The sequence below is a fragment of the Nestor notabilis genome, unplaced genomic scaffold, assembly GCF_000696875.1.
Source record: "Nestor notabilis isolate BGI_N333 unplaced genomic scaffold, ASM69687v1 scaffold15031, whole genome shotgun sequence".
Taxonomy (NCBI): domain Eukaryota; kingdom Metazoa; phylum Chordata; class Aves; order Psittaciformes; family Psittacidae; genus Nestor; species Nestor notabilis.
The window spans coordinates 47,141-70,740 of NW_009915845.1; the positions used below are offsets into that span (position 1 = coordinate 47,141).

A 23,600-nucleotide genomic window follows, 5' to 3' on the forward strand; every position below is an offset into this window, starting at 1 on the left:
GATTACAGCTCTCAGCGCAGGTTTTGCTTTTTGGCGAGCTCGGAGGGTCGGAGCTGCTCTCCTGTAGCCGTTGCAAAACGGCTCTGGCTTATCTAAGTGAGCTTGCACCGTGGTGTAAGGTGGGCGTGTGGCACTTGCTTTTAAAACGAGCCTTTCTTTTCTCTCCTTGTGAAGACAGGAAGGAAATAGTAGTAGTCGGCACGTAAAAATCACTGCTGCAGCCGCCTTCTTTAATACAGTGTTCCCCACATCTGCATCAACGCGGGGGAGGAGGGGGGATCACTGCGATTTGTTGTTGATTTACAACTGGGAGTTGGAGATTTGGTGCGAAAAGAAGGTTTTATGCGAGGAGGAAGAGGCGAGTTTGTATTTACAGCCCTATGCCCTGGTAAAGTCACTTCCTTATGAGAGGAGCAGGTTGGGTGTCAGTGGCTGACACCCGTCACGGGCAGAGCTGCTCAGACAATGAACCCTTCCTGCTGCAGGCTGAAACTTGGAGGTTAAAGGTCTTGGAGAGACAATATGGGAAAGCCCAAACTGCTCCATTGTGTGCTTGTAAAGGCAGCTTTAGGGATCATGCATAGAATCCCAGAGGGGTTTGGGTTAAAGGGACCTTAAAGCTCCTCCAGTTCCAACCCCCTGCCACAGGCAGGGACACCTTCCACTAGAGCAGGTTGCTCCAAGCCCCTGTGTCCAGCCTGGCCTTGAACACTGCCAGGGTTTTTGTTGAGTTCAAGCAGTCTAAAGCTTCTCTGGGAGGTGCTGGGATGTACAAATAGCAGAGGCTCTGCAGGACAATGCACCTGAACCATTGACCTGGGAGTTGTGGAGGTTTCTCCAGTGATTGCTCTGGCTGTCTTGCTAAAAGCTTTCTGCCCTGACATAAAGGAAGCTACGAATTCCTCCTGGGATGAAGGAGACCTGTGAAATGGCTCTTGATTAAGCAAGTCATTAGCAGAGCTAAGAGGACCTGAAGTGGTGAATTAACCGCTAAGCTCTTGCTTTCACACTGTGTCCTGCCCAGGTAGGTAGAGCTGTTGGTGCTCACATCAGGTATTAGGGATGCTCTGATTAATCAGATATTAGCACTATTAGAGGTGGATCTGTGGGATCAGTTATGAACCAAGTGGGGGAAAGGATCTACGTGTTTTTATCCATGCTTAGATCTGGCCCTTGTGCGACTAGCAGAAAACAAGTGATGTTTTGAGCTGAGAGAGGTCATTCGAATTAGCAGCATGTGAACTGCTATGGAGGGTTAAGTGCAAGCCAAGCACAGAGAATAAATGATTCAAGAGGCCTATCAAATACGTAGGGCTGACCCTCAGTGGCCACCTTGTTGGCACTGGTGTGTTAAGGATGGATCTAGGCCATGTGCATAATTCAACATGGGCTGTGGTTTAGGGACAGTGATTGGCCTCATCTCTAGATAATCCTGCTTAGGGGTGGAAAGCTGCCTTAGCTCTGCTCAGGTCAGTTTTCGTCTGAGGCACCTCGTGGGGGTCCTGCAGTGATATTTGTGCTTCCTTACTCAGTTCTTCGTGTGCTTCTGCCTGGGGGAGACGGGAGATGTTGCCTTGGTGACTGCAGCATCCACCAACGCAACCCCTTGCTGGTTCTGCAGCCTGCCATGGGTGACACGGTGCAGGACCAGCTTCAAACCTGCCTTGTCCCAGCAAAAGCCAGAGGAGCTCACACTCAGGCTGGGCTTTTGGGATCATGATGTGGGAGCTCATAGGTCAGAGGTGGGCAGAGGTGACGTGGTGCAGCGGTTCATACATGGGACCTCACATGCTGCTTGATCGTGTTAGATACTTCCCTACTACACAGGATATTTAGAACAAACCCATTAGACTTTTCTTCCTACCTCCCTGAATGTCTTTTCCAAGTATCTTGCCTGTGCAAAGGGCTGGCTTTGGGGTGAGAGTGTGAATGGCTCATAATGTCCTTTAGTGTCTTCAGTTTTGCTTGCCCAGCTCATACTGTCCTTTAGTGCCTTCAGTCTTGCTTTCCTGGCACCTAGCTTTGTCCCAGGGCTTGTGAATTTGGCTCCAAGTCTGATCCTAGTTAAAAATAACCCAGGTGGAGGCATCTGCCCCCTCTTTATCCCTCTGTGTGTGTGTGTGTGTGTGTGTGTGCAGGGGGAGCTTTCTCGGCCACCAACCCAGTATTGCAAACTCAGAGCAGACCTTGGACCGGTGCCTCACGCTGGATGAAGCTTTGAGATCCTTTGGGTAGAAGGGATCGTTATCTCCTCATCCTGACCTGACCCACTTTGGCCATAGGCTGTCCAGGTGCTCTCCTCATGCCTGGCAGAGCAGTGAGGAGGTGCTCCACTCTCCTGAGGAAGGAAACTACATCCTCCTTTGAGGAGCGGCTGAGAGAGCTGAGCTTCAGCCTGGAGAAGAGATGGCTCTGGGAAGGCATTATATGGCCTTTCAGTTCTTAAAAGGGGCCTCGAAGAAAGATGGGGAGAGACTTTTTAGCAGGGCCTGTTGCAAAGGACGAGGGGTGATGGTTTTAAACTATAAGAGGGAGATTCAGGCTGGATGTGAGGAAGAAATCCCTCACAATGAGGGTGGTAAAACACTGGCATAGGCTGCCCAGAGAGGTGGTGGATGCCCCATCCCTGGAGACATTCCAGGCCAGGCTGGATGTGGTCCTGGGCAACCTGGTCTAGCTGAAGATGTCCCTGCTCATCGCAGGGGTTTGGACTAGATGAGCTTTGAAGGTCCCTTCCAACCCAAACCATTCTATGATCTACTAGTGTGGCCATAACATTGAAGGGTTGTCCTTCGCTGAAGTATCTTTTCTATCTTACAAAGTTTGGGGTAAAGAAGGTGATTTTGCTTAACTTTACCTTGTAGTTACTCTTACACTACGCCTGAGGCTTGTCATATCTCACTTCTGCTTTGTGGGGGGACATCTGGTTTTGGGCGTAAAGCATCATTATTAGCTGTGTTCTGGTGTCTCCTCTTGATAAAACCACTTGGGAGTTGGAACTCTGGACTTGCTCGTGACTGAGCCCTTCTTTCAGAGCTCCTACCTGCCTCTCTAGGATGCAGTAGGATGCTTCCCTTCCTCTTGTCTACAGCTATTAAGCCTTGTTGACTTAATCTAAACTGCTGGCTGGTCTAGGGCAGCTGGGTCTAGACTCATGGTTACATCACTTGAACCTGCTGGTGCCTGAGTCCAAAGGCCAAGTTCAGCCTGTGAGTAAATGCTGCTCCAACACGAGATAAACGTCGTATCGAATCTACTTGCTACGCACGCTCCCAGCTGCTCCCTGTAGGGGCTGAAATGAATGTTGCTGTCGCATGTCCCTGCCAGCTATGTTGGTGACCTGCACTTGTAGGTGTTCTTCACTGCAGATGAGGTGGGATCACTGAGTAGCCTCCTGGGGCAGGAGCAAGCTGCTGTATAAGCAAACAGGGCAGGATAACTACACCTCGCACTGGTAAACTGTGATTCTCCCACCTGAGTCACTACCTACTACCACTGACAAGGAAACTGGAAGTGAAGAGAGCTTGTGCTGGGGAGCTGAGAGAGCCCAAGGCACAGAATGAGTGGTGTTGCTCAAAGGGGTTTTACATGTGTCACATTGGATGTAGCAGCTTGTCACGACGCCTGCTCTTGCACGGGAGGCTGGGCCCCCACAAGGATCTAGTGTTGGTCTGTATCTAATCCAGCTTGGTTGTGCCTCCAGCGTCAGCTTCTCTGCCAAATATGAGGCTCAAAACACCCATTTCAACCTTATGCTTTGGAGGATCTAATTTGCTTTTCCTCTAAATAAGCTGTGATGCAGCATCATTCTGGGCCAGGAATTAATATACTGATGGCCTTGAAAAGGTGGCAGATGAAGCTTGGCTTTAACAAGCTTTCAGTGTATTTTAACTGTCTGCAACACTGGTTCTTCCCCCTCAGCTAATTTATTTGGCTGCTATTTAATTAAATGCTGTTGAATGGGTTTTCTGGTGCCCAAATGTGAAGTTCTATTTAATTCTACCTCCGTGCCTTGATAAATCACAGTGGTTGAGCATTTCCTCTGAAACAAACTGTGCTGCATGTGCACCAGATGCTGTTCTAGCACAGTGTGTGTTGCAGACATGAGTTAAATGCTTGGTCAAGCCCTTCATTGACTCCAGTATCTCTTTGGTAGCATCTCCATCTGATGGTGACTAGAACTGAGTGATGGAAGTCTAGTGAGCCCATCACCAGCTGAGGAAGAGCTGGGTCATGTCAGTGAGCTTCCTTGGAATGCTGCAACTACTGTGGTTGTATTGACAAGTAGCATCCTTGACAGCCACACATGGGTTAGTGCATGTAGTATCCCACCAATGCTTCAGAGCATGCAGTGGGAGCTGAGGGGCTTCGGATCTCATCTGAGACCAGGAAAGTTGCTGCTAATATCTCTACTGTGTAGACACAGAACCCCAGAGTGGTTTGAGGTGGAGGGACCTCAAAGCACATCCAGTCCCAACCCCTGCCCCGGGCAGGGACACCTTCCCCTAGAGCAGGTTGCTCCAAGCCCCTGTGTCCAACCTGGCCTTGAACACTGCCAGGGGTGGGGCATTGACCACTTCTTTGGGCAGTGGGGTTGCCAAGGCTGTGACCTCAAACATCTGGGCTGTGCAGTTCTAGAACAGGTTCCCTGGGAGGCCAGCATGGGACAAGCAACTGTCTCCAGCAATAGAAGATCAAGGTCTGTGTTTCTTCAGGGTTCAAGTCATTCCCTTGGGAAAAGACTGATACAGAAGGATACCAAAGGCTGGGGTACACAGGATCCTTCTGCCTCAAAGTTAATCATGGGTATACCTAATGGGCCGTATTAAACTTGATTATTAGACTGATGTATTTCCTCTGCTTAATTCTCCTTTGGGTTTTTAACATGTGAATGATGCTCAGTGTGGGCCCATAGGTGAGCTTGAAAGGTTTTCTTTAGAGAACTGAATGCAAGTATCACTGTTGGGTAGTTCTGCTGTGGCTGAGCCCCTAAACCCCACATTTATGTTGACTTATCAAAGCTCTTCTGCTCCAAGTCACCAATAACTGGTCTGGTTCTTCAGAGCATGGAGGGTCTTCCCTAAAATGCCCCCTGCCTGCTTCAGCTGGAGGAGAAAGGAGGCAAGGCTTGCATGGAGGGTTGAATCACAAAGTGTTAATGAACAGGAAGCTCAGGACTGGCTGAAAAAGGCTGTTTCAGCACTAAAATCTGTAACTTCCCACCCTACAGTTTATGCTCTGGATCCACCTGGAGTGTGCAGCTTGTTGGTGCAGAGGCACATCATGCACAGGCAGATGCACTTGTAGGAGACACCTCTCCCCATTCCCATGTTCTTTCCCTCTTTTTACATCCTTATCTGGCAATTAATATTATCCAGCCCCTGGTAACTACTGGCTTTGGTGCTGGGGATTCTTGATCTCTGTGGAGGATGTCCTTTGCTTTCAGCACATACCTGACCCAGGACACCACTTGTCCAAGGGCAGGTGCTGAGCTGCCTGCTCTGTCTGCAGGAGTGGAATGTCAGCACAAGAGCTTTAATGTGGTTCAGGAAACAAGCTGCCAGGTTGACCTGTGCTACCCAATACCGGTCTATTTACAGGGCTAGCAATGCCTACAATGCAGTAAAGCATCTAGGAAATGCTGAAGTACAAATGCAGGGAGGGATGAACAGTTGTTCTCTATGGGGGAGGAGGATAGGGAGTAAGCAGATCCAAGGCTGGAGTGTTGGATTCATCCATCAGAAGATGTTTTGGTAGTGTATGTAGGTGCTGGAAGGATAAATTACATGGGGCTGGGCTTTTATTATGGATCACAAGCCATCTCTAAGACTTTTGGCTTATTATGAGGGCATAGACATATGCCCAGTGACACCAGTATTGCCAAAAGCTTCCTTTAAACTAGTATCTAGTAGCCCTCAGACCACATGAGGTCTGTCCATGTGCAGTTCTGTAAGCCAGGGTTTGGGACAGCAATGGAGGATGTGTCTAGGCTGTGTCCCTTCAGCAGGGACGATAGGTGATTCTGCTCTGTAAGAGATGGGATTGGAGTTCATCACTTGCCCCCAATTTGGGGATTTACCACCCAAGAGCTGCAGTGTGGGATTTCTGAGTCTTCCTACTCTAGTGCTGCAATCAGTGCACGGTGACAGTTTAACTCGGTGCATTCTCCTGTCTCATCTCAAATGGGAGACATACGTGCTGAATTCACTTTTGATACTGTACTAGCTTATCTTCAGCTCTAGCTGATCTGCTTCAGACTCTATTAGTGCTGTAGGTTGTGGTTTACTGGCAGTTGCAATGACATGATCTATCCTTGATCAAAACTTGGTCTGCTTTGGGGTAGTTAACACCCAACCCATGGCTAGGACTGTGTATTCGGTGCAGACTAAGCACAGTGAAGGGTCTGAGCTGTGTGGGCTGACTCTAGATTTAGGTTGCAGCCTCCGCTGTGGCTTCCTGTTGGTGTCCATGCTAGCAAGGGAGGCAGGAAGCTGTCTGTAGGGACCATGTGCAGGCTTAACAGTAAATGGCATTTAAAAGGGGCTGCAGGACTATTACAGCAGTTCTGCAGTACATTAGTCCTGTTGCCTCAACTATCAGCAAGGGCAACAGTTAGCGAAGACTGTGGAGATGCTTCATGTGTTTAAAGGATGCATCAGTGTAAGGTTCTTTGTGGAAACCACCAAAACCCCCAGTACTTCCTATATCTAGACAAAAAGCTCTTTGCTATCATTTTCACTTGGCAAACAGTGGGCCCTTGCTATGGTATCACCTGTAGCAGTGTCATGTCTTGCCACAGGGCCTGAACCCATTTGATGTAATATCTGCTTAGCAACATCGCATCCCTTCTAATAACAGGTTGATCCTTCAACAGACAAGGAATATGTGCACACACCTCCTGGTTTGTTCATAGGCCAGCAGCTTGGTTTGTGGTTTAGCCTCTTATTACGGTGCTTGTAAAATAAGGCAATGAAGAGAAGCGAAGGAGAACCCACTTGCAAGTGCTTCTTTCTGGGGGTTGTTGAGCATAGAGGCAAATACTGACTCCAGTGGGTGGTTCCTCATATAGAAATCAAGTCTATCACTTCGTTTGTGCTTGGTTTTGTCCCCACTTGAATAGCTTAAGCCTCTAAAAGAGTGGCTTTTGACTCCTACCTTCCTTACCTGCTGGTTTAGAAACGCTGGGAGTTTTCCTTACCCTTGGAAAGGTGGATCCTTGGGGTCACGGGTTGAGGTGTTGCTCAACCAGCCCTTGGACTGTTGTGTGTAAAGCTGGAGTACAGAGCTCGAGCACGTACATGGGAGTTGTGCAACAGACCTGGCCAAGGGTGGAGGAGCAACAGTTTGCCTGTGCTTTGGGATGGCTGATCTTTATCTTAGGGTGAAATCATGTGCTTCCCTCTTCACTTCCAAGAACTGGCACTGTGAAGAGGCAGCACATGCTATGAGGATGTGCTAATGGCTCTGCACTTCTGAGGGCAAGCAGTTACAGGCTTGCTTAAGTAGGAGCTGATGTTACCCACTAATTCCCTCTGCTGTCCCTAACATAGGATGCTGGTGGAGGGCAAACCTTCCCTTTCCTGGATGCCTAAACTCCATGGGAAACACTGCCTTTGACAAGCCTAAAATCAAATTGTGTGAACATTGATTTTGAGCCTCCCGTCTGAAAGGAAACTATTGTTCTCTCTGCTCAGTAAAGTCATTTCTTTCCCTTAGGCACAGGATCGAGCATCCTCTCAGCTCTGCAGGATTTGTTCTGGCTGTCGAAATCCAAAGTAGAGAAACAACTCCAGATCATTTCCGTGCTGCAATGGGTTCTCACTTTCCTCGTCATGGGTAAGTAACACCTTGTGGCCTAGAGCAAAGCTTTGTTTTTTCCACTAATACTGGAAGAAATCGAGTTCAAACGTGTTTGATATAAGCATTAATTCCTAGGGGGTGTGTGGGTACTGTAAAGCACGCTCATAGTTTGGCACTAGATGACTTAATGTGGCTCTAGAAAAACATGAGGACTATGAAAAGACCTGATGTTTAGCTCAGACTGTGTCTACCATACAAATGAGGCTGAAGTGATTGGTAATCTCTTACCTGATTCACTCATGGGAATGTCCACAGAGGAGAAAAGACTGATGCAACTGACTGCAACTATGCCTTTGTCTTGGCCTGGTCTCCTTCCAAGAGGCACCAGAGATGGGCAAGAAGCATTTGTTAACCCAGTGAAATAGTAAAGACTGTTTGTCTCTGGGTACTTGGGTTATATAAAGCCTCAGGCTCCTCTGCTCTGTAGTATTGATAATGAAACTGGAGGAAGATGCTGGTTGCAGTCAGTCAAGTTTTGCTCTTCTTTCCCAACTTAGTTTGTGCTAAAAGGCAACACCATTTGTCGGTGGGATCCCTGGTGGGATGGCTGGTGTAATGTGTGGAAGATTGTGTAGCTGTGGAAGAACCCCCCTTGGTGTGGGCCACAAAGAAACCGTGATGCTCTTGCTTGTGGGAGCAGCTGCCTTAGGTAGTGACAGGCCAAGGGGAATGGCTTGAACCTGCCAGAGGGGAGATTGAGATGAGCTCTTGGGCAGAAGCTGTTCCCTGTGAGGGTGCTGAGGCGCTGGCACAGGGTGCCCAGAGAAGCTGTGGCTGCCCCATCCCTGGCAGTGTTCAAGGCCAGGTTGGACACAGGGGCTTGGAGCAACCTGCTCTAGTGGAAGGTGTCCCTGCCCTGGGCAGGGGTTGGAGCTGGAGGAGCTTTAAGGTCCCTTCCAACACAAAACATTCTGTATTGTAGAACAGAGATGTGGAGATACCCTGGAGGGGAGGCTGGGGTACTTCAAAGCTTTAGAGGAAGCTGCCGCAGTCCTCCATAAGGGGTTTTTGGCTAAATCCGATTTGATTGGGGATTAATGACATCAGGTTGAGGCTAAGGCTGCAGTACAGAAGGGTCAAAAGGCAAGGGGTATAAATGCAGACCAAAACCTGATGCAACCTTGTTTTCTTCTCTTTCTTGGACCTCTGCAGGTATTGCTTGCACTTTAATCCTCATGTACATACTGTGCACAGATTGCTGGGCCATTGCTGCTCTATATTTAGCCTGGCTTGTATTTGACTGGAATACACCAAAGAAAGGTAAATATTGCACAATAAATCCTTGCTGTTTAAGTGTCCCTGTCCTCATATTTAGACAAAGAAGCTCTTCCTTATGATGGGTGACTTCCCTTCTTAGTGGGACTTGGCTGCATCACTGGCCAAAACCATTCAGTGGAGCATAGCTTTGGTATAAAGAGCGATTGCAGGTTTTACTGATGCTGAGGGTAATACAAGGTAACATTCACTAATATCAGGCCATAAGTGGCTTTTAGCACTGTAATTATAAGGTTTAGGTTCTTCCTGTAGGTCAGGAAGATCTGCATAAAGATTGAAGATCTTGCTGACCTCCCCAGCTCTTGCAAGGTTCAGTTTGTGGCACGGGTATTAGAATGTGCCTCCCCTATGGAACCAGTGATGTTGCAAATAAAGCAGGAAAGTTATACCTATGGAAACCAGCTCTGAGAGCCCCCTATAGCAATGGCATCAAGCTTTGGCAACTCCTTTCACAGCCAGATTATCACAGCTTTCCACTGCTCCAAGACCACTGGCATCAGCCAGGATCTCGCCCTTTTCCAAAGGGTGAATCTGAGGTTAACAATGAGCTGTTTCTACCTTGAATTGTCCATTGCATGACTACAACAGATGATCAAGACAGATCTTACCTTTAGTTTGTAGTTCCCTGAAGTCCTGACCATGGGTGTTTCCATCTGCTTTTAGTTAGAGATGCAGGTATCCCACATAGAGGAGTGGAATAGCTGATTTCTCTAGTGAGACAGCAGACAATCTGGCATCCTTTAGGCTTCTTGGTGGGCACCCATGTGGAAAGAGCTTGGAAAACATGGTCTTTTATTTCTCTTCAGGTGGAAGAAGGTCCCAGTGGGTGAGGAACTGGGCCATATGGAGGTACTTCAGGGATTATTTTCCAATAAGAGTAAGTAATGGTTTAACTCCATGTGTTGGGACTGTTTGAGACTGACTTGTAATAACCCCTATGGAGGTGATGGAGCTCTACTACTGTGTCTCTGACACTGAACTGTAATCAGGACGTGGCTTACTTTCCATTGCTATACTACTGCTTGGAGCATCTGTGGTTGTAAAATGCATCACCACTGATGATATGATTTGTAGAAGCTTCTGATGTTCTTATCAACTGACTTCTTGATGCAATGTGCCCTGGAGCAGTAAGGTTCCATGTTCAGCTCTCCAGCCTCTGCGCTGCAGCAGTTCTGTTGGGTGTTTGGCCCTGCCTCTGTTCCCCTCTTGTAAATCCTGCTCACTTCTGGCCTGTTTTCCAGTTACACCTTCTGGCAGCAGTGTAGTGGGTAGGAACATCTAGAAATCCTGTGCACAGAGTCCTGTAGCTTCATAGGGAGCAGTGAAATCAGCTGCTTTGGGGAAGGGGGCTTCCAGCCGTGGGAATAGCTCCAGTTCTCGTCTTGTATATTCATAGAATCACTGGTTTGAGTTGAAGGGACCTTAAAGCTCCTGCAGCTCCAACCCCTGCCCCAGGCAGAGACACCTTCCACTAGAGCAGGTTGCTCCAAGCCCCTGTGTCCAACCTGCCCTTGAACACTGCCAGGGATGGGGCAGCCACAGCTCCTCTGGGCACCCTGTGCCAGCGCCTCAGCACCCTCCCAGGGAAGAGCTTCTGCCCAAGAGCTCATCTCAGTCTCCCCTCGGGCAGTTTCAAGCCATTCCCCTTGGCCTGTCCCTCCATCCCTTGTCCAAAGCCCCTCTCCAGGTTTCCTGGAGCCCCTTTAGGCACTGGAGCTGCTTTAAGGTCTCTCTTGTATTTTCCCTGCTAGTTCAGCCCCGCTGCACACAAAGCAGGGGGCTGGGGGCTGCAGAATGAGCTGAAGGACTTTGACAGGAGCAGCAGGGTCCAAATTTGTCCAGGAGGGAACTCGATCCCCTTTGGAAGGACATTCCGCTGAAAGGACTATTATGTAAAGCTGTTGGCAAGTTCTACTCAGCCTGAGCTACAGGGAGGGACTTTGCCACAGGCTTGTAATGAGCTACCCAGCCCTAAGATAGTCCTGTCTCAAAGCAGGAGGGAATCCAATTCCAAAAGGAAGCCAAACTGGCACAGATTGAACTCCCTCTGTGCAGAGTCACTTGAGCCTTCAAGGTGCCTGAACATGGTGTTGGTGAACTTGCTGCTATTAACAGGTAATTCCTGGCAAGTGTACATGGAAAAACACACTAGAGCAGCACAGGCAGCAAGTGGCTGTGGTCCCATAGCTGATGGAGAACAGGGCATGCTCTCGTGTTGAAGATGGGACTCAAACGTGGTGCCTTCTAGTGTGAAGTCCTCAGTAGCACAGCAAACCCTACCTTGGTGCTGCTGAAGGCTAAAATGGGATAGCTTCTCCTGGGGTCCTGAGTCAAGAGGGCCTCAGTAATGGCTGGTCCCCTTGTTTTACCTCTCCTTTGGGGTATTTAGCCCCTGTCTTCATGCTCTGCACCAGCCATAGGGTCAGATCACTGTAGACATAAAGTTTAACAGTTGGGTCATTCATGTAGGCTCAGAGATGAGATTGGGCAGATAATTCTCTGCTGTGTTCTTGGGTAGATACTTGCTACTCCACCAGGTCCATTTGTGAGAACCCCTTATGGCTGTGATTCCTTTGTCACGAAGAGAGTAAAGTTGTGGAAGGTTTAGACCCCACTGGTAAATGGTATGGGAAGGTAGAACATGAGGGCTGACAGCTTTGGGATCACTCCTGCCCCTGCTGTGGGTGCCTGGTTGTTGAAGGCTGTTATAGGGACTGTGGGATGGGGAGGTGCTGGAGGTGGTTGTCTGCAATCATGGGACTGATCTTACAGGAATACCCTCTTGTAAGGAGTGGTACCGACCACTGGAATGACTTGAGCTTGCACTTATAGAGCATGGGAACTCCTTAATAGAGAGACTGGTTTAGAAACAATAACTTATTTAAACCTTCTGTCTGCAAAATGCACCTTCACTGGATCCTGAACTGCCTCTGTAGTGGCTCAGGGCTTGATTTGTCTCCTGGCTTGTGGTTTAAGGTAGTCATCTGCTGTATCTAATCCTGTGTCCACACCAGTGCCAATCCCACCAGTGCCACCTGCAATGCTAACCTCTGCTTCTTCAGGCTCTGTGTATAGAGCTGTGCTCCCTGCATCCATATCAGCACAGGCACCATCTGCAGTAGGGTATTAGCTCAGATTTTACTCCCGTTCCTGGAGATAAATAGGAAGCAGTTCTGCAGATTAATTTCCCCAAACCCTAAGGCCACCTCCCCAGCAGTAGGGGACAGTGGGTGACAGTTGTAGCACCCTAAACCTGGGAGGGCAGCATAACATTGTCAGTGGTTGCAGATCTGAATGCCAGGCTTGGTACGTGGCTGAACTGTACCTGTACTCCCTTGTACCTGCCTGGTGTGAGTCGGTCTTGAAGGTGAGGTCTGGATCTGGCCGGGCTGAAATGCCACCAGTATTGACCTCAAAACCCTATGTTGGAGCTTCTGGCTGGGTTTCATGGGCTTATGGAATGGTTTGGGTTGAAGACACCTTAAAACTCATCCAGTTCCAACCCCTGCCATGGGCAGAGACACCTTCCACTAGAGCAGGTTGCTCCAAGCCCCTGTATCCAACCTGGCCAATCCAGATGGATTTGGGAGCCAGCCTGAATGTTGCTCAATTCCTCTGCCTGAGCACGGGTTATCCTCATGCAGAGGGCTTCATGCAGCTCCTCTGACAGTAATAAGCTATTTTAGGGCACTAGAAGCTTAAGTTTGGCCGCTGCTTAGTGGCTGGCCTTGCAAATAGTGCTTTAAGCTTAGCAGTGCATGAAGCAGCTGAGGAAGCTGCCAGTGAGCTAAATCCTGGTGCTGCAGTGCCAGATAAAGCCCAAGCTCTTGCAGGTATGAACATGGGGCTGTCACAGAGGCAGGCTGGGTCCCAGCAGCCTCCTGCTGATCCGACGTGTCGTGCTGGCAGTGCCACCATCTAAAGGTCTCCTAGGTGAAGAAGCCACCACCTGAGCATGTGAACACTGCTTATCTCCACAGGCAATAGCACTTCAGATAGCGAGGGCTGCAGACCAGGGAGCACTTCAGATGTGTGTAGTAAGAGCTCAGTCTCATGCTGAGGTCATAGAATCAGCTGGGTTGGCAAAGACCTTTAGGATCATCAAGCCCGTTGCTGCCAAGGCCACCACTAACCCATGTCACTGATGGTTTGGGGATGGTTGGAGCAGGGACTGATGCAAGACACTGACTTGTGTGCAGTGTTTGTCCTGCGCTCTGTGGCTTGGCTGCTGTCCTGGCCAAGCTTCTCTTTACTTGTTGTAGATAACTTAGAGACTGGAAATGTAGATGAGTTACAGAATGGAAATAGAGGCTTTTGCTTCCTATGTCTGATGGGCAGAGCCTTGGGCAACATGGTCTAATGTGAGGCATCCCTGCCCATGGCAGGGGTTGGAACTAGATGATCTTAAGGTCCTTTCCAACCCTCATTATTCCGTGATTCTATGGAGCATAGTGGTGATAGTGATAGCCTGGGGGGGCCTTCAGGTCCTGGCCTGCATTGCAGGGAAGGTGAGATAATTCCTTCCATAGCTGGGTGTGATGCAGCTAATTGCAGTTGTTCAGTTGTTATCCAAGCATCCTGCTTGGATCCTGTAGGATGAGCTCTAACTTTCTGCTTTCTGTGTGCCTGCATGGTCACTGTGCTCTCAGCTTGCAAGGAGGCTGAGCACCCACACAGGGCTTCCACCCTGCTCTTTGCTACCTCCTCATGCTGAGCAGCAATGTTCTTCCTCCACGTCTGAGTGTGCTCCTTACCCTGTTCCTACAAATCCAGCTGGCAGTGCTGTTCTTTGGGCAGTGTCACGCAGAGTGTCACTGTTCTGCCACCATTGCACTGTTTTATTGCCTCTGTCGGCAGGTTTATATCTATTTAAAGAAAGGTGTTATTACGAGAGCAGAGATGGACTTTGCTCCCACTGGAACAGGCTTGGTCGCAGCCAGCACCTGGGAACAGGCGTGTTAGTGCAGTGGGGTGAAGGTTCAGCTTCAGTCCCAGCACTGTAATCATCCGGTTGGGATGCAGCAGGGACGTGCTGCCTCTGAACCACTGTGGGAGCACTGAGGAGCTGGGGCTGTGGGGCTGGAGGAGCCCTTGAAGGTAAAACAGAGGCTCAGGACAGAGTTGTGCTGTTGAATAACAGCTACAGCAATTCCTTAGGCCAAGCTAAGGCAGCTCAAGGGGAACACTGAAGGTGGCACAGGGTGCCCAGAGAAGCTGTGGCTGACCCAGCCCTGGCAGTGTTCAAGGCCAGGTTGGACACAGGGGCTTGGAGCAACGTGCTCTAGTGGAAGGTGTCCCTGCCCGGGGCAGGGGTTGGGACTAGAGGAGCTTTAATGTCCCTTCAACCCAAACCAGTCTGGGATTGCATGAAAACTAGTAGAGAGTGATTGGCCTCCTAAGGGAAGCTTCCATCTTGCTTGAGACTGGAAATAAGCGATTACAGCATGTAAAATTCCTGCTTTTAGATTCAATTTGGGGAGACATGAAGGCTCTGCCTTTGCTGTTGTCAGGTCAGGCCATGAGATTATGCATTAGCACATCTAGGAATCATGGAACACCAGGTTGGAAGGGATGTCAAGAGCTGCACCTCTCGCAGGTAGGTGCACAAACCTGTTTGATGCTTGGCAGCCTTTAGTTGCTCTGGCTTGACTTGGGTAGAGGAAGACTTCTGTTAACCCACCTACTGTGGGACACCTTGTGGAGGGTAGTTTCGACCTGCATGGGCCAAGCACATGTGTATGGACACCAGGCTGCCTCCTGACTGTAAACCCCTGCTTGATGCTCATTGTACCTCCAGTGCTGCTCAGGTACTCACCTTCTGCCCCGCCATGGATGGGGTGTGCAGGTGGGTTGGTTCCCTGCACACCTCTTGCCTTGCTCCCACACTATCTGTGAGCATGGTGGGCACCTCCATCCCTGTTGCTCTGTAACGGGAGGTCTTGGAGAGCAAACACGGAGTGATAAAGCTGCATCTTGGCTGGGGCTCATACCAGTTACGCAAACAACGGGCTCCTCTGGGAACTGGGCATCCTGGCACGTGGTGGAGGGGCTGGAGCAGGGCACTTGCCATGGCTGGTAGTAGAACAGTGTGTCTTGTGTATGAGAGATGTGGCTCTGCCAAGCTCAGCTCACAAACACCTCGTGCTCCGAAGTGACAAGGGGCAAACCCTCTGTTCAAGCCGGCTTCCTTTGGATGCAACTGTGCCTGGGGCAAGTAAAGGATGAGGTTTGAGCCTGGAAACCACCACCCTGCCCTGACAAGAGAATCATGGAATCAATCAGGCTGGAAAAGACCTTTAAGCTCATCCAGTCCAACCATTCCCAGCAGTGCCAAGGCCACCACTAACCCCTGGCACTGAGGCCTCGGCTCCACGGGCTGTGAACACTTGCAGGGACGGTGACTCCAGCCCTGCCCTGGGCAGCCTGTTCCAATGCCTGAGCACCCTCTGGGCAAGGAATTGTTCCTCAGCTCCAGCTAAACCTGCCCTGGGGCAGCTTGAGGCCGCTTCCTCTTGTGCCATCCCTTGTTCCTTGGGAGCAGAGACCAGCCCCCTCCTGGCTCCATCCTCCTGTCAGGCAGTTGCAGAGAGCGATCAGGTCCCCCCTGAGCCTTCTCCACACTAAACCACTCAGGTCCCTCAGCCCTTCCCCATCACACTTGTGCTCCAGGCTCTGCTCCAGCTCTGGTGCCTCTCTGGACCCAAGGACTCCTAAGGAGCTCTAACGGGGAGTCTTTGCCATCCATCCAACCAAGCTACGTGTGTTTGTAGCCACCAGGCCTTGAGTGTCTCTTACAACGGAGCAGAGCAGATAGATGGAGGGGTCACCTATCATTGCTGCTTCATTCCCTCCAGGAATGACTGGAGAGTGGTTCCCAGTCTGTATCCGGGAAGCTCTGCCCTAAGTGGCCAAGGACCCCCCTCCCACCCTGGGGAGTGAAAGCAAAGTCACCTACTAATGGGGCAGGAAGGGAAAGGGAGGAAGGATGACTTGATGTGGCACAAGCCATGGGGCTGCAGCAAGCTGCTGCAACCACAGGCATCCACACATGCTTCCTGGAGCCCTGCCTGACCTTCAGGGCAGAGGGGAGCTGGGGCAGTCAACTTGCTTAACCCGCTGCTGCGTCATGTCTACCCTGCAGCCGCCGGCTGGAAGAGCGCATCCAAGGACAGCGTTGGGAATGTGGGGAGGAGGGACTCGGGTTTCTGGGCACGCTGCTCCAAGCAGAGCAGGAGCCAAATGGGTGCTTGCTGCCAAAGCACCCCTTGGGCAGCGCAGAGGGTGTGTAATGCTCATGTGATGTCTTGGGAAGCTGCACTTTTCCCGTAGGAGCTCACGCAGAGCGACCTTTGCCTGCGCAGTTTGAGGGATGGGGTGCAGTTGTTCAACACCTCATCCCAACAGCGCCATGGAGGGGCTTGTGGGTGCTGCCCCGCTCTCGTGGGGTGTTGCAGTCAGTGACCCCTTGGGCAGCGCAGAGGGTGTGTAATGCTCATGTGATGTCTTGGGAAGCTGCACTTTTCCCGTAGGAGCTCACGCAGAGCGACCTTTGCCTGCGCAGTTTGAGGGATGGGGTGCAGTTGTTCAACACCTCATCCCAACAGCGCCATGGAGGGGCTTGTGGGTGCTGCCCCGCTCTCGTGGGGTGTTGCAGTCAGTGGAAACTGCAGCACGAAACAAGGTAAAGTTGATCCCAGCTTCTAATTTGATCCTAATATGTACAGGGTTGATGCAGCAGTCCTGGTGTGCGCTTGCTCAGGCTGCTTGTGTGCTGCCAGGGGAGGATGCTCTGATGCATGGGGTGCTGCTACTTGCAGCACCAAGATCCTCTTGAGCAGTGGAACCAGGGCATGGGTTGTGCTGTGCATGGCTGAAACAGCCCTGGAGTGCCCATGCTGTGCAAACGGACGAGTAAAGGGGTAGGAGCATTGCACAACCCCAAACCAGTATGATCACTGCTCCTGCACCCCTTCAGAAATCAAAGCACTGCTGTGGATGGCTTGAGGTGCCTTCTTGGTGCTTTGGCATGTAGGTCAGAGCAAAACCTGCTGAAAAGAGGGATGGTTTCCAATGGCAAGCCACCCTTCTGCACACTTTCCCTCCTGGAGCGTGCCCCGCAGGCACATTAAGTGGTTAGGTCTGTTTTCAAGTGTTAAGCAAACAGGACTCTGTTACGGGACACTGATTTTTATGGTGTTTTTCCTTCCACTTCCTGGGATGTGAGCCACTGAGAGAGGGCCTGGCAGGAGGCGTAGCTGTGGCTACAGAGCCATGGAGAATGTGGTTGGTTTGGGCAAGAGGCTTGCAAGAATGAACACCCTCGGGAGGAACAGAGAACCGAAGGGCACAGGCTGCTGCAGCCCAACCCCTGTTCCTGCTTGGCTGGTAGTGCTCTTGTGGCTGAATCAGCCTGATTATGCTGCTCCCTCTGCTTGGGGAACTGAAGTCTAAGTGGCTGCTCGTAGCACAGCTTCTGAAAGCCAGGATAGTCCGTATCCCAGTTCTTGGGCTGTTCTCCTTGGCAGGCAAAAGCTGGGGACTTCGGCTTTATCTCCATTTCTCCTTATGACCTGTAAATATCTGTCTTCATTTGAGCTCTTTTCTTTCCCAGCTGGTTAAAACCCATAACCTGCTGACCACCAGGAATTACATCTTTGGATACCATCCACACGGCATCATGGGCTTAGGTGCCTTCTGCAACTTCAGCACAGAGGCCACTGGTGTGGGCCAGAAATTCCCTGGGATCCGACCTTACCTTGCTACCCTGGCTGGGAACTTCAGGATGCCCATTCTGAGGGACTACCTCATGTCTGGTGGTAAGTGAACCCCTCCAGGGACAGTGACTCCAGCCCTGCCCTGGGCAGCCTGTTCCAATGCCTGAGCACCCTCTGGGCAAGGAATTGTTCCTCAGCTCCAGCTAAACCTGCCCTGGGGCAGCTTGAGGCCGCTTCCTCTTGTGCCATCCCTTGTTCCTTGGGAGCAGAGACCATGCCCTTGTCTCTAAGCTCTTTTCCCCACTTTCAAGTGAAAAGCTGTGTCAGAAACTCATGTAACTGCTCTGGTAGCATCACACAAACATTGCTTTCATGTAGTCATCAAGAGGAAGCTGTGAATAGATATGACTATCTCAGGCTGTGGTGACTGCTGCTCCTCTGCGTTCATCCTGAACTCAAGGATGCTCTTGTCCAAAGGCAGAGCAAAACTATCTGGCATCTGTAGTTGTGGATGTGGAAGACTGAGATGTGGAACCAAGTTGTCCTGGTGATCATTAAGAGGTTCTGATAGATGAAGGTGCCTTTGAAATGTGAATACTGTGGCTAGCTCTGCTCCTGGGCTTACTACTACATGAGCCATCATGCATCTAGTCTTATGGTGGTGATAAACACCCTCTGCACCCAACCACACTTTTAGGTGTCCCCAGAGCCTGGGCTATTGCGTGGTTTCTGCTGTTCAGAAGAGCCCCTTCCCTGCACACACTCCTATAGGTGACACTGAGCAGTCAGTGATGTGTTTGCTGAATGACATTAACAGCCTGTTCCAATGGATTCCAGTATTATAGTGGTGGAGAGCTTGTAGGGTGGGACTGGGCAGAGGAGGAACAGTGTTGACAACCTCAAGAAACACTGTTCTTGCATCACCTGAGCTTCCTTTTCAGAGCAAGGATGCTCGTAGGTTATGCAGAGATGGGGGAGTAACATTTCTAGACGGTGAATGGAACCCTCCAGTGCCCTGTTTGCTGTTCCTGGAACAGATTCACCCATAAATGACTTTAAAACAGGTATCTTACTATAATATTTTGGCTGGATCTTGACTCTGGGCTAGGGAGGGGATAGGAGTGGCTGTACTTGGCTCTGATTTGGTAGGTTTGACTGTTTCCAACATTACTGCCTTAATTTAGACTGAAACTAACTGGATTTAGAGCAGAAAAGCTGTTTGTCCCTAGGAAGGGCAGATCTCCATCTAGTTTCCATCTTCCTGCACCAGATGGAAGTAGGTGTGTGAAGTCTGTAGTTCCCATAACGTGGGAATTCCACAGGACAGCACCATGTGAGAAGCTGGGATCTGCTTTCCGGTCTCTTGGCTGTGAACTTATTCCATGTGTTACTTCAATTTCCATGCAGCATCAGCCTTTCTATATTTAAATACAAACCCATGTCCCATCTGCTTAAGACAAATCTTGAGGCCAGTCAGAGCTGCTTCCCTCTTTCTGGAAGGAGGGTGGGAGTAGCTGTTAGCAGCACCATTGCCGGCACGCCTGGCTTGGCTATTCCTGAGCATTACAATGGAATCAGTGGGAAATTCAGCTTCCTTTGCACTTAGGATTTGAGTAAGACCATAGGATCTTGCTTAAATAGTGATCGTGCTTATAGTGATCTCATGGACGAAGTTACCTTTCTGAAAGCCCTAATTTGTCTTCGCTTTCCTATACTGAAACTTAATGTCACTACAAAGGCTTTAACATCACTTGGGAAGTTGTGTTTTGTGGATGAACCACTGAAGTGTGTGTATTGGTGCAGTGATACGTGTTAGGATTTTACTGAATTGCTTTAGCACTCCTGTGTATGACAATGTTTTATAGCCTGCTGGAGATTAAAGCTGCAGCAGGGATGCTCTAAGGCATTAGACGGCCAGAAAATCCTATATACTGTGTAAATGTGCCTAAGAGCATAATTTGGCAATTGGCCCTTACCTGCATGTCTCATTGCATTTGCTGCAGGAGGATTTCAACGCTGTGAGCAGTAGTAATCTCCTCTTACCACGTGTGAAATGGCTGAACATAAATCTGTGCTGCCCTGAGAGCCAGGGCTGTGTGGTCAGAGTGAGCTTTGGTGTGGAGAGTGGGAGAAGTCCAAAGGCTTCTTAGCTGTCCTATGGAGCTGCAAGCACAGCCTGAGCCTTTCAAAAGCAGCGTGGTCAGAGAGAAGTGTAGCTGTGCTGGAAGAAGTGGGCTTTCCATCTTCAAATCCAGCTGATCTGTCTCAGGGGAGCCGGGATTAGGTGGTGACCTTGATGCTCTGATACACGTGAAGGCTTTCAGGCTTGCCCTGTGTAATTCCACCCAGGCCAGTCAACATTTAGCTCTCGGTTCAAGTGGTAACTACCAGGGAGATGTGAAGAGTCAGCTTCTAAAATTAAATTGAGTAACACTGCCCTTCCTAGTGCACTGACCTTAAGTGCTCCGCACAGGCATGTTGTGTGGATGGGAATGGGAATGAGCGTTGGGAGCAGTGGGAGGCATCCTGCTTCTCCTCGGTTATCCTGGCCAAAAAGGTGAGGCGTGAGCAAGCTCTGACAATAACTGTGGGATGAAAGCACAAGTTTCAGGAGGGGAGAATCAAACACTTCAGCATTTTTAGATCAATAGAGTAGGAATTAAAAGTACTCTCTTTCATTGGGCTGAATGGTGAGGTCCTGGAGTGAGGACTGGTGCTTTGGGGCAGGGACTGCTTTGTAAAGCTGCAGTGCTGTGCCTGGTGGTGCAGTCCTGTCCCTTCCAGTCCAGAACAGAGGGAAAGACCTTCCGAGACCCTTGTCTCGGAGCATGGACTTACTGAGCGTTCTGTCCCATGCATCTCTTCCAGAACAGCAAAAGATTCTGCTGCTGCTATGCAAAAGCTTGATGTTATTGCAGAAAATGAATTATCTTTGAAATCACCTCATAATAGATCTGTCCAGTTACTTTTTGTGTCACTAAACCACAGGACAACCTATTCTACTACTTGGTTTTGCTGAGGAACTGCTCAAACTCGGACTCTCACCCATCAAAATACAACTGCTCTACTTCCTCCTAAGCATAAACCAGCTCCTACTGCAAAGTTTACTTGGAGGGAGATTATCCTAAACCTGTTGTCCATCACTAAGCTCAGAAGATCCTTGCTTGAAGTCTTGGTGTTAAGGGCAACTCTTTGAGAGCTGGTGTTGGTGGAGTTTATGACCAAGTCTAGTGCTGTCCAGGTCTCTTAGTTGCTTGCTTGGTTGAGGAGCAGGTTGTGTGATTGCACACCCAACCCTCTGTGGCCATAGAGAATTGAACAACTCGACTTGCAACCAAGGCACAAAGGTTTTGCTACAGATACGGCTTTGGGATCATCTCCATGTTGTGTCTTGACCCTTCTGTCTCCTGGCTCTGCAGGTATATGTCCTGTGAACCGTGACAGCATAGACTACATCTTGTCCAAGAACGGCAGCGGCAACGCCATCATCATCGTGGTTGGAGGAGCAGCAGAGTCCCTGAACTGCACCCCAGGGAAGAACTCTGTGACACTGAAAAACAGGAAAGGATTTGTCAAGCTGGCCCTACGGCACGGGTAAGAGGCAGCCTCAGTGCTGGAGCAGTGCTGGTAGCACGTGGAAGGTGCTTTTATCCCCTGAATCAGTCTATGTCTTGGGTGGATGCTCCTTCCTGCACTTGTGCTATGTGGATGTATGTCCGGAGCATCAGACAGGAGCCTGTCCTCTGGCTTCTGAGTAGGGAACAGGGGTAGGAAGATGTCTAGAACAACACAAGGCTGCCAGGGCAAGGAGAGGCAGATGACAGTAATCTGCACGGGGCATCACTGATGCAGCTCCAGAGGTCCCATGTGTCTGAAATGGGATGTCCATCAAAAATCAGACGTGAGAGAATAAGGAAGCAAGTTTTTGAACAATGTGGTCTAGTGGAAGGTGTCCCTGCCCTTAGCAGGGGTTGGAATTGGATGAGCTTTAAGGTCCCTTCCACCCAAACCGTTCTATAGAATCAACCAGGTTGGAAAAGACCTTTAAGCTCATCAAGTCCAACCATTCCCCAGCAGTGCCAAGGCCACCACTAACCCCTGGCACTGAGGCCTCATCTACATGGTTTGGGAGCACTTCCAGGGACGGTGACTCCACCACTTCCCATGATATTCTATAATATTCAATACCTGACTGAGAAGTGCTTCATACGCCCATTGCCAGTGAAGTTCTTCTGTGTGCCTCATCTACTGTATCATGTCAGCTCTGGCTGACTTATGCCAGTACCTTGTGCTGCAGACAAAGCTCTGGCCAATGGAGTCTGCAAATATGCAGCTTGGAAGAGGATGCAGCAGTGAGTGAGGTGCTGTGGGATTGACCAGGGGTTGTGGTCCTAACATCTTTCCATCTTCCTAGTGCGGACCTGGTTCCTGTCTATTCCTTTGGGGAGAATGAAGTGTACAAGCAGGTGATCTTCGAGGAGGGGTCCTGGGGAAGGTGGGTTCAGAAGAAGTTTCAGAAGCACATTGGCTTTGCTCCATGCATCTTCCATGGCCGTGGTCTCTTCTCCTCCAACACCTGGGGGTTGTTACCTTACTCCAAGCCCATCACCACTGTTGGTAAGCTCTTGGTATAAACATGCTATGTGCTTTTCTGGGTTGTAGCATACTTGAGTCTCTGCCATAACCCCACTCTAGCTTGAGTTTTGACTCTAAATCTCTGTTCTCCCCTGTATATAAACCAGCACAGCTGAGAACGAGCTAGAAGAGTTTGCAGAGGCTACGAGCCTTCCATCATGCTCTATTGCCAGACAGCTTTGCAAGTGAGCTCTTTTGGGGAAGGAAAGATGCTGTAGCTGCTGCCTTCTCTGCTCTTGGCTGGCTAAAGCCAGAAGCAGCCTGTTCCCCCCCTCCTAGGACTGGTGATGTGGTGCTGTCTTGGGTTGGCTTTAAGAGTCAGCTAAAACTTGCCTTTGAGTCTTCGAACTTGAAGCAGCAAGGCTTTGAGGGAGAGAGAAGAGTACTGGTTGGCTGCTATGGTGTGTACAGGGGAATACATTGAAGAATACAGAACTGCAGCTTTTAGTCTTCATTCCTGTTAATGGAGGAGGGATTTATCACTGTAAACAGAAGCAAGTGGGGCTTCCCAACCCTTTACACAGTAGATGCTGTGTACTGTAGCTAAAATGGATCTGGGCATCACTGCAGATGTGATGAAGGTGGTGGTGGTGGTGGGACAATTGTGCTTCAGAGCCTGCAGAACCAGGAGGAACCAGGCAAACATCTGCTATAATGGCAAGCTCTGGATATGCTGAACTACCATAGTTGTGGTCATAGAGGCCAAACCTCCTGGTTGTACAGGAGCCTTCAACCTAACATGTGGATCTTCTCCTCTCTTTATCAGTTGGGGAGCCCATCACCATCCCTAAAATCTGCAATCCAACCCAGAAGGAAGTGGACTTCTACCACAGCATGTATGTGGACTCCCTGATCAAACTCTTTGACAAGTATAAGAGCAAATTTGGCCTGCCAGAGACTGAGGTCTTGGAAGTCAACTGAAGGGATTGGTTGAGCATCGCCTCCTTCTCTCGGAATCAACACATCTTCTCCAGGAATCCAAGCTGTCATCGTGTACTTGAAAGCACGTGTGGGTGTATGTGTCTTTCCAAGAAAGTGTTTAAAGTATTGCTAGACCACTTTAAAAGTAAAGAAAGGCTTTACTTTAGATAAACCCCATTACCACCATCTTTCTAT

At 49.8% G+C, this 23,600-nt stretch overlaps 1 protein-coding gene across 1 annotated transcript in view; it reads left to right on the plus strand.

Annotated features, from left to right (window-relative positions):
- Nucleotides 1-23,600, plus strand: part of DGAT2 (diacylglycerol O-acyltransferase 2) — a 23,901-nt gene extending 301 nt beyond the window's left edge. Inside the window, exons 2-8 of the mRNA XM_010024311.1 lie at nucleotides 7,717-7,836; nucleotides 9,013-9,120; nucleotides 9,942-10,012; nucleotides 17,747-17,951; nucleotides 21,269-21,443; nucleotides 22,264-22,466; nucleotides 23,251-23,600. Coding sequence (XP_010022613.1) covers nucleotides 7,717-7,836; nucleotides 9,013-9,120; nucleotides 9,942-10,012; nucleotides 17,747-17,951; nucleotides 21,269-21,443; nucleotides 22,264-22,466; nucleotides 23,251-23,405 — 1,037 coding nt within the window. The 3' untranslated portion in view covers nucleotides 23,406-23,600. The remainder of the gene's footprint in view (nucleotides 1-7,716; nucleotides 7,837-9,012; nucleotides 9,121-9,941; nucleotides 10,013-17,746; nucleotides 17,952-21,268; nucleotides 21,444-22,263; nucleotides 22,467-23,250) is intronic.